Raw genomic sequence first — 16,442 nt, 5'->3', positions numbered from 1 at the left:
TGGGAACCACTGGAACATAGGAGAGCCAGGAGCAGAGTCATCATGTTTTACAAGATAATAAACCATATTGTAGAAGTTCCTGTTCACCACCTGCTCAGCCATCATGATACCAGAACCTGTGGTTCCGTGTCAAATAACATCAGACAGATAAGGACCAGACTGGACTGCTTTAAATATTTATTCATCCCAGCCACCATCATATCCTGGAACAACATACCTCCAGATATCCGAGCTTCCCCGTCTGTGGAACACTTTCGACATGCCATCCAAGATGTCAGCGTGTCGACACTACTCCACATCTAAATTACAGCACCGTTTTTAACTGTACATACAGATCTCTTTTTAACTGTACATACTTGAAGGTTTTTAGCTGTTCACTCACTCTGGAGTATATACACTCAAATATGAGTCCACTCCTTGACGGGAAGATAGATAGATAGATAAGATCCTGCCTTTTTTTTATTCAAAACTCCTGTCCTGCCTATTTTTTTCAAATTTCATCCTAGCCCCCCCCCCCCCCCCCCCCCCTAAAAATCAAATGGTAGCTCCCTTATACATTGTTTAATTGTCCACTTCAAGCCTTGCAAGACGTCATAATTTTTTTTTATAGGTCTCACTATATTAACATCTACTCTAGTGAATCCGGGTTCGTTCGCGCCCATTCATGTTCGCACCCACTCATGTTCGCCCCCTTTCACTTTCGCACCCTACATGTTCGCGCCCAATTTTAATTGGTTTTGTGTTTAATAACTTTGTTATCAAGTTTTGGCAAGTAGTATTCTTATAAGTATAATTGTTTTCATTGTCTCAAAATAAAGTGAAACAGCATTTTTTTTTTGTGTTGAATAAATCTTAATCATGTTTTGGATAGTGTATTGTTAAAAAAAAATAATATTCCTTTCTAAATTAAGTGGGATTCTGTCAACGTTTTATTTTGTGTTGAATAAACTCTTAATCATGTTTTGGTTAGTGTATTGTTATTACTTTGTTTCATTGACTTGTTTAAAAATGAAGTGAGATTCTGACTACTTTTATTTTTTTAGGTTTGTTGAATAAATTTTATCATGTTTTGGTTATAATAGTGTATTGCTATATTTTATTGTTTCATTGTTTCAGATCAAAGGGACCAAGCTGTTAAAAACAATTATCTTTTGTGTTTTTCATTTAAAATCTTCAATCTTTTACTCATACCAAGCTGTAAATACATTTAGTATTTACACGAAAGCAATTAAAACAACAATCATGATTTTCCAATTATTAAACTGGAATTTGAATTAAAATTGGGTGCAAACGTGTAGAGTGCGAACGGACCTTGGGTGCGAACATGCGAGGTGCGAACGTGTAGGGTGCGAAAGTATATTGGGCGCGAACGGACCTGATACCACTCTAGTGATCTACATTCATTGTACTTGAACTGTCACACTTGACCAATTCTTAACTCTTCCAGAGGGTGCAAGAAATACGTTAATAAAACCAAAAATATATAAGCAACCATAAAGTATAATCAGGGATGATTCCACTATATAGTTTAGGGCCGCTTAGCGTTTTAAAACAAGTGGCCCTTAAATTCTAGTCCAAGATTACTCTGACGTCCAACTCCAACGGCTGTTTTGCCAGACAAGCTGGGGTCCCACGGCCCCAGCTTGTCTGGCAAAATAGCCGTTGGACATCAGAGTAATCTCAGACTAGTACCTTTCCAGGTCGACAGTGAAGCCTTATATAAACGATGTTTGTGACCAAAATTAGGTGTACACTTTCGAAATGAAAACAAGCGGCCCAAAAAAATGTACATGAAAATGAATTCCCAATTCAGGAAAATAAAATAAAAATCGATATTTCCGGAAAAGTTTCTGTCACCGATTAAGGCAACTATAATTTTTCATAGTTTGTTGTCAAAACGTTTTAAAATCCGGATAAGAATGCTGTTTACGATCGCATCTTAGTAACAACGATTTAATTATGTCAACATGTGGGAAACAATTTTAGCAGCCGAATACAATTGATTAATACTAGAACACACCCGCAAAATCGCAGGCATTCAGAGCGTAGTTTAAAGTATGTAAAGTGTTGTTGGAAGAATTTTGTGAAATATTGAATGATTGGAGAATTTCAGCAAAATTATCATAAATCATAGGTTATTGGGGACAGGAAAATGTTTTTTTTAATCCCTCCTCCTTTATTTCCAAAATTCCCAATGTGTGGTTTTCTATCAATTTCAATATGAATATATACATTTAGTATGTTATGAACATTTAAGTAAGGAGCCTGTACTTCAGTGGTTGTCGTTTGTTTATGCGTTACATATTTGTTTTTCGTTCATTTTTTGTACATAAATAAGGCCGCTAGTTTCCTCGTTTGAATTGTTTTACATTTTCATTTTGGTGCCTTTTAAAGCTGAGTATGCGGTATGGTCTTTGCTCGTTGTTGAAGGCCGAATGATGACCTATAGTTGTTAATTTCTGTGTCATTTTGGTCTCTTGTGGAGAGTTGTCAACATGGCAATCATACCACATCTTCTTTTTTTTGTAATCAATGAATTTTGTAAAAGATTTAATGACTGGAGAATTTCAGAAAAGGTATCAAAAGTGCACATGAATAATTTTAGCGCTTATCTGTATATTATGAACATTCACTATATAAATAAAGTGTATTTACTTTCAATTGTAAGTTTTCTAATCGATCCATGGTGGTCATTGATATAGTATACAGACCCTCTCTATTTAATAAACTCTGTGACCACCGTGGATAGTAAACTTGAAAATGATAGCAGATAGAATTCTGAAAATACACTTTATTCGTAGTTTATGTATGTTCAAAGTATACAGAAAAACGCAAACCGGAAGTATAATCTGACTTAAAATTTTGTCCAAGGACGACGGGACAATATCCGGAAGGCCCTTTTTCTCGATTTTCTCCCAAAATAACTCAATCTGAATAATCATATGAATGGATGACAAATGCCACTATGCACTGTACCTATAGGACACAGAGGCGTGTTGATTAATTTATTGTGGAAAGAAGAGAAGCGACACCCATAATGAGGTCTTCTCGTTTAATAGTATAGATGTTATGGGAGTATTGGATCTTGTAAAAGCAGATCCCCCAGCAGGTTGATAAAAATGGGTGTCAAAGCAGACCTCGGCAGAGAGCAAATTAAAATTTTGATATAACATTGATGGATAAGGTTTAATGGACGCCGGTCTCGTAAAAGCAGATCGCCCAGCAGAGCTGGTTATATAATATGATGAAAACTTGTTTTGTAGCAGAAATTATTTCCTCAAAAGACAAAAGTTTGAGCGTTTTTTTGAAAATAATGTTGATGATAGACCATTATATTCATGAAATACGATGTCATCATTATTGAACTATTTCAAAAGTTTTAAAGATGATCCAAATAATTTTAAAGAACACTGGTTCAATGCTTTAAATACCTTATCAATTAAGTATATAACTTTTGTAATTGCTTTTCTGAATTCGACAATTGACCAGTTCAATTTGAAATCCATTTGAATTAAGGTAAATATATAGAGATGACCTGCTGTTGAAAAAATACCCGATGAATGATTTTTTTCAGTGGTTTTTGTTAGCTGAAATATACATTTTTGTAATAGGCCTAGGTAACTATAGCTAAGATGATAAACTAGTTCATCATGTTCAATGATATTCATGTAATAACAGTAGCCCAACCAGAATTATTCAAAATGTTACAACTTACATTAACATCAGTGTACAGGTTAAACTTAATAATATACATTTTCTGTTTTTCAGGAAAATAATGTTATTTCGTCTTAGATTTTATGCTTAAAAAATTCCCAATTAGAATAAAAATTCCCAATTTGATGTTCAAGGGACCCAGTTGAAAACACCTGGAATCATCCCTGATAATAGAGAGAAAAAAGAAAAAAAAAATTATAAAAATTAATAAAGGGGGAGGGGTACCCATTTGTTGTCTTTCATCTGGCCTGAACCAACCTGGCTTCCATGGCAGTATGAGGAAATAATCCTTGCCGGCACAGCTCCAGTCCATCATTTGACTTGAATGACACAGACTAGAAAGAAAGTATTGAAAAATACCAAGGCAGGAGCCTCAGCTTATTGTTGCTTGTAAAAGAGTTCCAAACAGTTGCTTATAAATAGGAAAACACTGTGCTTGTAGCCATTAGTCTTAGTTGAATGTTGCAGGAACTTCTTGGTATGTGATGATCTTGTTCTTGATGCGTGGTGTTAAACAAGTGTTGCATGGTTACTGTTAATATCCGCAAGATCTATTTAACCACTTTGTAGAGTAATGTTAAATTAGGGACAAGAAGATTTATAAAGCAACAAGATTTATACACATTTAGCTTCCAGTTATAAATATAGTTAATTCAAATAAGATATATAGAAATAGAAATGTTTTTTTTAAATATAGATCTTATGATGATTGTGCTTTTTCATAGAGTTCGCAGGATTGCTCTTTCTGGGAAAAAATAAAATAATCCCAGGTGTTCTCATTCCAAAATTTTGAACATCAGAAAATAATAAAATGTTTTGCTGAGCTCAGTCTGATATGACTGCAGAGGTCAAACCCTGAAAAGTTTGGGCAAGTAAATTAGTTTGGACACAATATTCAAGCTTAATTCTGTCTGAATTTGGATTGTGATAAAAATTTTGACATAATATAGGATTAATAACCAACTTAGTACATTATTGTCAAAAATGTGCAATTGAAGATTTCTTGCCATTGCACAATACTGTGCTAAAATGCAAAATGCTGTGCAATAATGTGTAACTCTTTTAATTTTATAAGATTAATATTTATCTGTGAAATTTAAGTTATTTCAGCATTTTTCATTTTGATATCGTTTTTGAAAAACAAGTTGTGATCCATTATTATCTGTATTTTGAAATAGTATTGATATATTATTGTTTGAATTGGAACATTCATACTTGTTTTTGTGCTTAAATTACAAATGTCTATTATCTGAATTTGCAAAATACATGTCTAAAATTTAAAAAAAAAATCAATGTGCATAACTTATTTCATTGACACAAAGTTGTCTCATGCCAATAAAATTTCTATATATTTCCCCCAGCGCCTTTTCTTTTCACCAGGCGCTTTTTTTCTTGCCAGTGCTCTTTTTCTTTTCCCTGGGCGCTTTTTCTTCTCCCAGGCGCTTTTTAGTAGGACCCCAATACTGTGTTATTGTGCAATTGAAGATTTCATGCTATTGTGCAATACTGTGCAATTATTTGAATTTTTAAAAAAATAAATTAAAAAATATGAACCCTGTAAAAAAATTGAAAAAAAATCCCCCTTTTCCCTTTTTGAAGTTATTCCCCCAAACTTAATCCTAGACTTCCCTTTGTTGTATGGAACCTTGAAGTACAGTTATAGAGTAATCCTCACTCTTAAACACAAGTTATTGTCTGGAAACTAGAAAAAAATGCTTGTTTTTTGGCCCCTTTTTTGGCCTTAATTCCTTATCTTTTGGGACAATTACCCTCAAAACTTAATCCCAGCCTTCCTTTTGTGATATGTAACCTTGTGCTATAATTCCAGAGAGATCTATACATTTCTTGATAAAAGAAAATCAAATTGTCCAACTCCTAAGGCTGCTGAAATTCTAATCTCACTTGTGTGTTTCCAAAGTATTAGATATAAATTAGATAATACATGTACTGTTGTTAACTGTTGACACAATTATTACAAAATGTAAAACCCATGTACTTCACAGAGGCGGATTTAAGGCCCAGCCCAGCCCCCTCCCCCCTTTTTGGGAAAAAATTGGGTTGCTTATATAGGGAATCACTGAAGCGTGACTGGAGCGGCCCCTCACCCTTAGGCAGTCAGTGGGCCCCCACTTATGAACTAGATCCGCCAGTGCTTTTTATGCAAAAATGCTACAAATGTTACTTATAATACATTCTATGTAGTGTAATCTAGGAAATGGCCTTTACTCAAATTATTCATTATTTGTAATACTTAAATTTTTAACACAACCTTCAAATAAATTGCTTCACTGAGCCCAGCTGGATACCACCGCAGAGATCCAACCCTGAACAGTTGGTGCAAAAATTTGACACAATATTTGAGCTTGATACAGGTCCGAATTTGGATTGTAATTAAATATTCGACACATAATAGGTTTCTGACACACAGGATAACTGTATTCAATTTTTTTGCTTTTGTGCAATACCACTATGCTGTTGCAAATTGTAACTTCTAAAATAATTGACAGCTTTTCACCTCAAGACAATACAACATTTCTTTATAGTAATTTACAAGCAGTGTAAGGGAGGTAATCCAAATATACACAACATTGGACTTTAAATGTGATTGGATTACCTTCCTTACACTGATTTGAAATTTTTGAAATTGTCTTAATTGTCCATTAACCAGGAAACCCTTGTTTGCCCATAATTCCATGAGCCATAACAACACCCCCCACAAAGTCAATCTTAATCATCCCTTTGTTGTATTGAAACTTGTGGTATATTTCAGAGAAACTCATACACTTTTTAAACACAGTTTATTGTCTGGAAACTACAAAAATGCTTATTTGGGCCCCTTTTATTGCCCTTAATTCCTAAACTATTTGGACCATGACCCCCTTAATCAATCCCGACCTTCCTTTTGAGGTTATAAACTTTGAGTTAAAATTTCATAGATTTTTTACTAGAGTTATTGTCCGGAAACCAACTGTCTTTAGAAAAGGCAGAGGACGACATGATACCAAAATATGACTGCAAAAAACTTTTGCGTTCGTATTAAAAGGGAAATAACCAAAATCCTAGTTTAAGTCTTAAAATTCACAGATAACAAACAGACCTCTAGGTATCTTTTGATAATTTGTGAAATTGGGTTGTGATCTGTTTTGTGTATATATAACCAACCTCAGTTTTTATTCATAAATATGTGATAGTCACAGGGTTAAACATGATTGTTTCTCTCTTAGCACTAACCTTAACTTCATTCAGACTGAAATTTTAGTTTGGTCTGTGTTTCTTTAAAGTTTGTTAATACAATGTGCTGATTTTTATGCTGCAAAGACAAAAAAAATGTTTTAAAATTATTGTCATTCTGTGGTTTTACGTTTGCAAAATCCACTCAATATACTATTAATTATTAGACAATGTGCCTCTTTTCAGATCTCTTCAAGTCTTGCAAGCTATATTCCATATTATTGCAAGATCAAACATTAGATAAGGAGTCTTTTTATTTCAGGATAGAGGGAAAAGTACACCTGTTCCAATTTTTAACTACAGAAAGAGACCAAGGCAAGCAGTTATTGCTGATCCTCAGGATGGACATTCTATTTCAAACAAATATCAAGGTACAGTCATTTATAGATAGGTTTATAGTCACTTCCTTATATTAATTTTTCTTAGCACTTATCCAAGCATTGTTCATAATTAAATATATGTTCCAATTCATTATGCATGCATGTACACATTCAATTCAGATTACTTAATCCCTCAGTAACAAAATAAACAAATAGCACAAAATGCAAAATGCATAATAATAACTAAAATAGCTATTTTTTTTGTATCTGATATTCATAGGTGTCAGAACTCATCTAGTCTGGTCAAAAGCCATCAGATATTTAGAAATTATTCATAGTGCAATAAGTTACTGAGGATTTTGAAAGATGCATTTTAATAAAGTAAGGAGTTTATGGCAAATATGAAATGAAAAATAGTTTAAATTATCTCCCATGGTGTACTACAAGCCTAAAGCAACATTCTGGTGACCTTTGATCGGTATGCTACTTTTTCTATGGTTATTTTTAAAATATCTTTAACACTTTCACTACTGAATTTAATTTTTTCGCGGGATTCCCTGGCCGAAATTTATTTGCACGAGCCGTTTGCCTGACCGGGATTAATTTCACATGTGCTTCAGCAAAAACGACCTCGTAGTTTTGGTCATTGAAAACTCGGGAACTGTAGCGAGTTGTGCGGTCAAATTTTGATAAAATGTAGATAAATATCATAGGTTGAGCGTCCGTAACCTTTTCATAGAGTGAAAAGCAGTTTACCTTAAAAACGCGTGTCGAAAACGTAGATTGATTGAATCGGAAGATAATTTTTGTCATTGCCTACCGTATATCACTTTCACTTCCATTCGGAAACATTTGTTAAGCACACGTGTGTTTCAAAATTCTATTTCTATGAGCTACTGAATTATTTTCTTTCAAAACCCGTTTCCGTTTTCGTTTTCTTGGCAATAATACTTGTAAATCGAGACTGTCGTTCACGTAGATTTTGGCCGCCATTTGTTTACGGTTTCGAAAGAAGAAAGATAACTCGGGCTCGATAACGGACAATAACTCTTCGAGACGAGTTGTATAATACCCCCAGCGTTGATGTGCGATTACTGAACTAATTAAAAATAATTGTTAACTGCAATAATAATCGATGGGACTTCATTACTTTATGACTTAACCCCAGTAATGCCTTAATTCTTCCACATGTGAATGAGATAAAGCTTTCCAATAGATAAAATAAATGAACCCAAAAAGTGATTTTTTTTTTAAAGTTCTAAATCCATGAAATTTCCTATAAATTTGATTTGAGTCATGGGGGTTGTATAATATAAAAAAATATTTAAGCATTAATAAATGTACTACAAATAAGCAAATATTCAGCTGTATCTCAAGATAAAGAGCCTAGTGAATTTTTTTTTTTTTTGAAAATTGTTGAAATTAAATTTGAACTTTGTAGTCAAAATTTAGGATGTATAAGACAACATAAAATTGACAAATACATCAACTGATGTTTGTTAAAGCAGCACAAATAAATACTAAAAGCTGGCAATTAATATTTTATAAATTTATTTTCATCATAGTTAAATTTATTTTCATCATAGTTAAATTTATTTTCATCATAGTTAAATTTATTAATCATATTCAGTAGAGGTAAAGAAGATAATATATGCTGACAACTACTGGGTACTGTTTTATTTAAACTCATGATATGTAGACACAGATGCAAGTCGTTGAAAACTATTGCCAAAAAGGGATTAAAATACATCATGTACATGTTTTACTGCAAAATGCAGTTTTAAAATTTATTGATGGAAAGCTACACCAGGGAGCTGCATGATATAGTTTGTAATAACATTTGGAAGCTATGAAATTTGTTTTAGTTTATAATGCTGCATACTCATTGAATAGGAGGATTCATATCATAAATTTTGATTTTAAAATTGAGTGAGGACAATGGAAACTATTTTTTTTAATTTTCTGTTTATATTGTTGGGTTAATTAATGGAATGGTTTGTCAAAAAGTGAATAAAAATTACTTGAGTGAGGTTGTTATACTATAACCATTGTTACCACCAGTCTATTAATTAATCTTTTACATCCAGCAGCAAGTGTTACTTACATATAAGCCTATATATTAATGTGGTATGAAGATACCTGCTTATGTGTACTAGTCCCATAAACAGTGTTAATTTAAGAAGCTGACTTACAAGGTGACAGCTACAAGACCCTAATGTGGTCCCATTATCCCATTTCCAATTTGATCAGTTTTTTCTCTTACTCCTTACTACTACATGTATATGACTTGGCATCTGAGAGAAGAAGCAATTTATCTACCATTTGAAGTCCCTTTTTGAACACAAAAAAGATGTTTCCTAGTGTTAAAAATGGTTGCTTATATTGGCATTACAAATTGTAATAAACTTTAGGCACAGCCGCACTGGTCATTCATCTTTTGTGTTAGTGTGCTACATGAGGGGGAGTTCTTCCTCATAATTTCCAAAACAAAAAATTTAACCCCTATATTGTTTTCAGAAACATACAGGAACAGTATTATTTTACAATAATAAATGATGCCATCTCAAGATTAATCAGAAGCAACAGACAACACCTTATGTTATTTCACTTTGGGGAAAAAAATCACTTCCCTCCAGCAAAAAAAAAATTTTTTTTTCCCCTTTCCAATTCTGAAAAATTTTTTTTCCCTTCCCTTCTAAAACAAATATAATTTTTTTCACTTCCCTTCTTTGACAATGTTTTTTTTTTTAAATGAGAAAGAAAACAATTTATTACATAAAATAATCATCTTGGCATCTTTCAGGATTTTTTTACTCTCTGTCTGTCAACATTATTTGTTTTTCAAAACAACTTTTAAAATTTTTGTATGCTGAACAAGACTTTTAAAAACCTCTGTCTCAAGACGAGATACATCATGGAAAATAATTTACAATCGATTAAAATACGAATAAGATTGCAGAATATTGTCTCATCTTTCGAAACCACTTTTATGTAAAATAATAAATCTATGAGATGTAACAACACGTGTTTTTATGAACCGCACTATTTATAGACTCAGCTGTCAATTTTGTCAATATCCGGTTCTATTTAAAATAAAAGTGGACTTTCGTTTTGTCGACCTACATACTGCAGTACAGCCTTTCAATGAAAAGAAATAAAACCCGTAGCACTACAGACTCCTGAGAGTGTCTAAAACGATGATAAAAGACTCTGACTCAATCGGTAATGAAAGGTTGACTGTCAAACGGCAACGAGAAATAATTATTTACAGTCGTGCACCTGATGGCGACAATCAAAGTCTCGATTTCAGGTTGTTTTACAAATATCCTTCTCACAACTCCAAAATATACGTACAATCACTACTTTTGTTCAATTTAAACGACTTTCATGACCGCAGGTTAAGTTTTCTCAATGTTTCAACTCGAAATGAAACTCCTGACCACGATTGTTTATGATTCCGCCATTTTGTTTTTCACGAGGTTTTTTTTTTCTCAACAATCTTTGAAAAAACATATTTTGACAGTGTTTTTACGCCCGATACTAAAATATCGAATGCATTTGGTGTTTATCATAACATCCATGGAGCAACGGGGCCAAGAAACATGTTTAAACGTTACTTTTACTGTTTGCACTGTGACCGTCTAAAAATAGAAGGCACTGGCTACGGTTACATGGAAATGTAACAATAATAAAAAATATTATTGTTACATTGGAGACTAATTGCCGGAATGCAAAGTTGGGTGAGGAACCGATTAATTTCAAATGTAACAATAATTACCGAGGCTACGGTTACATTACGTTATTGTTACATGAAAAACAGCAATGTACGCTAGATTGATTAAACTTAAATCTTCTATAGTTGTATTGCCTCATTCTTTCATATGTACTAAACAATACTTGTAATTTAATACTGATAAATAATAAATATTATTATTCAACAAATGGTGTACAACTTGAATAGTTTTACTACGTATTAATGGTTTTGATGTTCTTAAAGATACTACTCAAGATTAGGAGTGTGACTGTCAAAGGCGAAAAATATAGTTCAATGGTTTCACTTTTTAAAAGTATTTAACTGCACACCTACTCTTATTACTGTCATTATACTTTGGACCAATTTAGTTTATGGTGAAAAAAATAAAACTTGGGATGCGTTTTAAACGAAACTGAAACAATATCAAGACATACATTTCATACAGCTTTATAACTTGACGCAAATGAATAATCAAAAGCAAAGTTTGCTAACTGTAACTTAAATACTAAGAAATTCTGTATGTACGTGAACGTATATTATATGTGGAGGACGTAATTTCGTTCATCAAAAATGTGTCGGACTTTAAAAACAACTTACTGGATTTGTAGAAATTGTCATTGTAAATAAAAAATTACAGTAAATAAATTGTATGTTATAAATGTATGTAATAAATGTCCTCAACTTTTATCATTTAGTACATACTACTAGTCCCATCGTACATTGCTTTTTTTCATGTAACAATAACGCAATGTAACCGTAGCCTCAATAATTATTGTTACATTCGTAATTAAACAGGTCCTTACCCAACCATGCATTCCGGCATTTAGTCTACAATGTAACAATAATATTTTTATTATTGTTACATTTCCATGTAACCGTAGCCAGTGCCAAAATAGAAATCTATGTATCCTTAAGGATACATTCGGCATCTACACGGGGGTGCCAAAAGGATACATTCGGCATGCGCGCGGGTGTGCCAAAAGGATACATTCGGCATGAAAGGGTTAAAGTTCCTTGTCATAGCGCAAAAATGACAGGTTTGAAGATTATATATTCATAAATCTTTCAATACAAATTCAAGATCTGTAAACAGTAAAATTAGTTGAACATTTTTAGCTTTAAAATTTAACCTTAAATAAATGTTTTACTCTCTTACTCAAACTGATGTAGGGTCCTTGAGGTATGACAATCATAAATATTTATCAGTCTTGTCAGGCTTAATTTACCATAAAAAGGAACATAGTTCAGCATACTGTCAATTTTGAGATGTTTCATCATTTCACAATTTTGAAATACATGTATTTCATCATTTTACAATTTTATATGAATTTGGTTAAATATACTTACCATGAAATTACATTTATATTATATAGAATATGTTTGCTTTCACAACATGTTCTCATCGCAATTAACTAGGTGATTAAAAATTACATCCATGAGATGTACTCACCTACGTCATAGTTCACCTGTGTAACATACACTAGCTTTAGTTTTAATTTTTGCGTTCAAGAGAACGCATGTTTCTCGTCGGCAAGGATTTTTAACAGTTTACTGTTGAAAATCCTTATGTTTTATAAAAGACATTATTTGTTTTCGGAATATCGATATACGATTAATTTAATGTAAATTAGAATACAGCGCTTCTGCCAAGTTTCTGATATGCACGTTTTCGTCACACTTACAGCTTACGAGTCTGGAAATACGACGACATAGAAAATGACCTTTGTTTAGCCGCCATTTTCAAACATTAAATCGGGTCCGAGGAAAGGCAGAATTTAGCTGTCAAAATCGGACATGTTACGTGAGTGCTACGTTTTTAAAAAGATATATATTTAAACGGATGTTTATTTCTTTATTCACGCTCAGCTGACCGGATTTTTCACTGCATTAGAGCAATGCTACGAAACGGGTCGAGTGTAAAGTTTGGATAAAGTCGATTGTTTACAATTTGCAGTCTGTACACGAGACTGTGTAAACACATCACTATATTAAAATCAGAATAGGTATTATGACCAGATCTGATTGTTTTTTCATGTGGAAAACGTCCGTATGGGAGCGTATACCACTATTGTCACTAGAACCTCAATTGGTTCGGTACGTCTAAACACTGCTAAGGACTCCTTAGTGCACTAAGGACTATACAATGCCACTAAGGACTAGAAGGAGTGCTGTTGTGTGTATTATTTTTACATATTATGTTAGAGATTGATATTTTATGCATAAATTTCAAATTTTATAGAAAAATAATCATAAATAAACAAGATATTCAACATTATTTAGGCACGTGACCGTTTTTCTTTGATATGCCGAAAATCAATGAACCGTTTGACACGTGCCAAATGACAAAACAATTCATTAAACAATCATAATCTTTTTATTTTAGGTAATAAACAATTGTATCTAAAAAAATGTATGCTTAATATTTATAATTAAATGTGTTGTTCTTATGAAAAATTATTACAGAACAAATAATTTTGTTTTTGTTTTACTTCTTTCCCGACAAAGTTATTTGCCACAGGTGCACGACTTTGATGTGCGCCTACTAAATGACTAATAAGTTGGGCGCACTACGTTTGCGCGCATTTGGGGATTAAAATGTTTTACGTTTGCGCGCAGCTTTTGATTACATTTGCGCGCATTCATTTTACAGGTAAATTCAGGTAAAAATTTAAATTAAATTACAATTGACTATATATATTTTTCATTTTCATAATAAACATGACTATCAATTATTAATTTTGAAAATATTTATTAATTCAAATTATAATTTGTTCATATAAAATTGTAAAACAAATTTTAAAGTGAGCATTATAAACTCCGTAGTATAGCTTAAGACATACATGTAACTTCATTGCGAATGTTTCAGAATAAAAAGTGTTTCAATGAATAGTGATCGTTTTTAAAATTAGTAGATAATTTAAGTTATTTTTTTAAAGTTACACCAAGGCACAAACATGGAGTTTCGGCACGTAACAACATGTGAAGTAATGAATTTATCAATTATACCTTTACCTTTTTTAAGATTAGCTATGTTTAAGCATTTTAACAATTTTATCTGTATAGATTTCTAGGATTTAGTGTTTGTGCAAAATAAAACGGAATTATCTTGCTCGAAATCCCACTTCCACCTCATCGTTGGTGAGCAGGGTAAATAATTGAACAAATTATAAATAAATAAGTATTATTACCTGTATTTTACCTGGGTTTACCTGTCAAAAAAATGCGCGCAATTGTAATCAAAAGCTGCGCGCAAACGTAATGATTTTTGCGCGCAAATGTAGTGGTAATGCGCGCAAACGTAATGCACCGAATAAGTTAGAGTGTGGTCAGCTTGTTATGTAAGAGATATGAAGACAAAATAAATATATATATTGATAAGTGTTTTGTTTTTATTTTAATTTCGACAAAGATGCGTGTATATATACAAATGGTTTCACTAAAACAATACGATGGAATTGAGAGAGAGAAAATTATGTGTCGTTCTTGGGGTTTATCCAAACCACTAGTTTTCAACCAGCTTGATATTTGTTTACAAAGGCTTCATACGGTACTTATTTGTTTGTATATTTCGACATTTTATTATTCTTCTAAAAGTAAAAGAAGTTAAAAAAATCATTTCCCGATTTTAAGTCAGATTAAGTTTCATTTTCAAATATATAAAAGAGACAAATGTTTTAAAAATGTTCCACATTTTTTAGTACAGTATTCACGAATTTTTTTTTCAGTATGTGTAAATTTAGAGCTAAAGATACAATTCTGACAGAGAAAGAGAATGCTTCGTATGAATGCCTTGAAAATATGCCTTTACCACATGATGTGTAAATAATTATTTTTTGTAATGCAATATAATCAGAATATTTAAACCTAAATATATCACGCGAAAAAAAGAAAAAGCCGACAGAAATATTTTCAACTATAATTTCTTTAAATCTACTTTTCTTAAAGAAGAACAAGTATCACAGGCACTTGTCTCAGAAAAGGTATATAGGAATTTTTTTCTGAGACAAATGCCTGTGGCAAGTATGTCAGAAGGAAATCCGATTTGTATTGTTTTTAACAAATTGTCTGCTTAACATATCGTACGAAATAATTTATGAAATAATGACTATGTGCTATGCGCTTTACTCACTGTTGAAGGCCCGAAATATATTACTCAAACGGGTCATATATGAACTTAGTGTGTTGCATGTAGTAAAAATGCATTATCTTATTGGTTTCGTTTTGTCCAGTTATACATTTCTTAAAATGTCTTCATATATGAAAATAAATTTTGAACAGTGCACCATAAGAAACAAACTAAAGTGTTCCAGCTCCAAACCAGTCTATTGTTCAAACGCATGTCCGTCGTCGCCTGTCACCACATTAAAGCACGCTTGCAAGAAAAAATAAACAGAATAGAGATACGGGTACAAAACACATTATAGATAATGTGTCCGACCACCTGAAAAATAAAATTGGTTCAAGAGACAAAGAACGCTACGAAATATTAGATTAATTTTTCGGTACTACCGTGCTTATCACAGCCCAATAACAAGATGAATTTTATGAAAACGCAACAAGCATCTGCCGGTTATCCAAACTTCAACACGTACTTTAAAAAAAATATATATAAATGTGAATTAAATATCTATAAAAAAATTTATTTCAGTCACTTATTAATATGAACATCAAATAAAAATCCGACATTAGATATATTTCTCTGGTGACAAATTTATTATTTACAAGAAATATACACTTGAGAAAATACTTCTTCATTCAGATTATTTTGTTAATAAAATTTCAACAACAATTCATTTATTAGTATCCAACTTTACCAAAAGGATTCCCGTGTAATCAATTAATATGTAATTTGACACGTGTCAAACGGTTCATGGATTTTCGGCATATCAAAGAAAAACAGGCACGTGTCTAAATAATGTTGAATATCTCCTTAATTTATTATTATTTTTCTATAAAATTTGAAATTTATGCATTAAATATCAATTTCTACCGTAATATGAAAAGAAATTGCATGTAACAGCTCTCAATCTAGTTCTTAGTGGCATGTTATCAGTCCTTAGTGCACTAAGGACTCCTTAGCAGTGTTTAGACACACCCCAATTGGTTCGATTGTTTACAATTTGCAGTCTGTTACGTGTACACCTGGTACACGAGACTGTGTAAACACATAACTATTAAATCAGAATAGGTATTTTGACCAGATCTGATTATTTTAATGTGGATAACGTCCGTATGGGAGCGTATACCACTATTGTGACTAGAACCTCAATTGGTTCAATAAATTTCAATCAGAAAAGGGAATCTGCCCATTTCTGATTGTTTTATTTGGAAAACGTTCCATACAGGGAGCGTAGACCAACAGTGATACTGTTTTAACAGTTGATAAATACATCACAATCAGAATAGGGATTTTGCCCACAACT

General features: G+C 32.4%; 1 protein-coding gene across 1 annotated transcript in view; it reads left to right on the top strand.

Moving 5' to 3' along the window:
- The window catches only part of LOC143062700 (uncharacterized), a 31,000-nt gene that overhangs the window by 843 nt on the left and 13,715 nt on the right, over positions 1-16,442 (top strand). Inside the window, exon 2 of the mRNA XM_076234452.1 lies at positions 7,208-7,316. Coding sequence (XP_076090567.1) covers positions 7,208-7,316 — 109 coding nt within the window. The remainder of the gene's footprint in view (positions 1-7,207; positions 7,317-16,442) is intronic.

This window comes from Mytilus galloprovincialis, chromosome 2, assembly GCF_965363235.1.
Source record: "Mytilus galloprovincialis chromosome 2, xbMytGall1.hap1.1, whole genome shotgun sequence".
NCBI classification, from domain to species: domain Eukaryota; kingdom Metazoa; phylum Mollusca; class Bivalvia; order Mytilida; family Mytilidae; genus Mytilus; species Mytilus galloprovincialis.
Note: the sequence above shows the minus strand (reverse complement) of the source record. Positions and strands in the feature narration are given on the sequence as shown.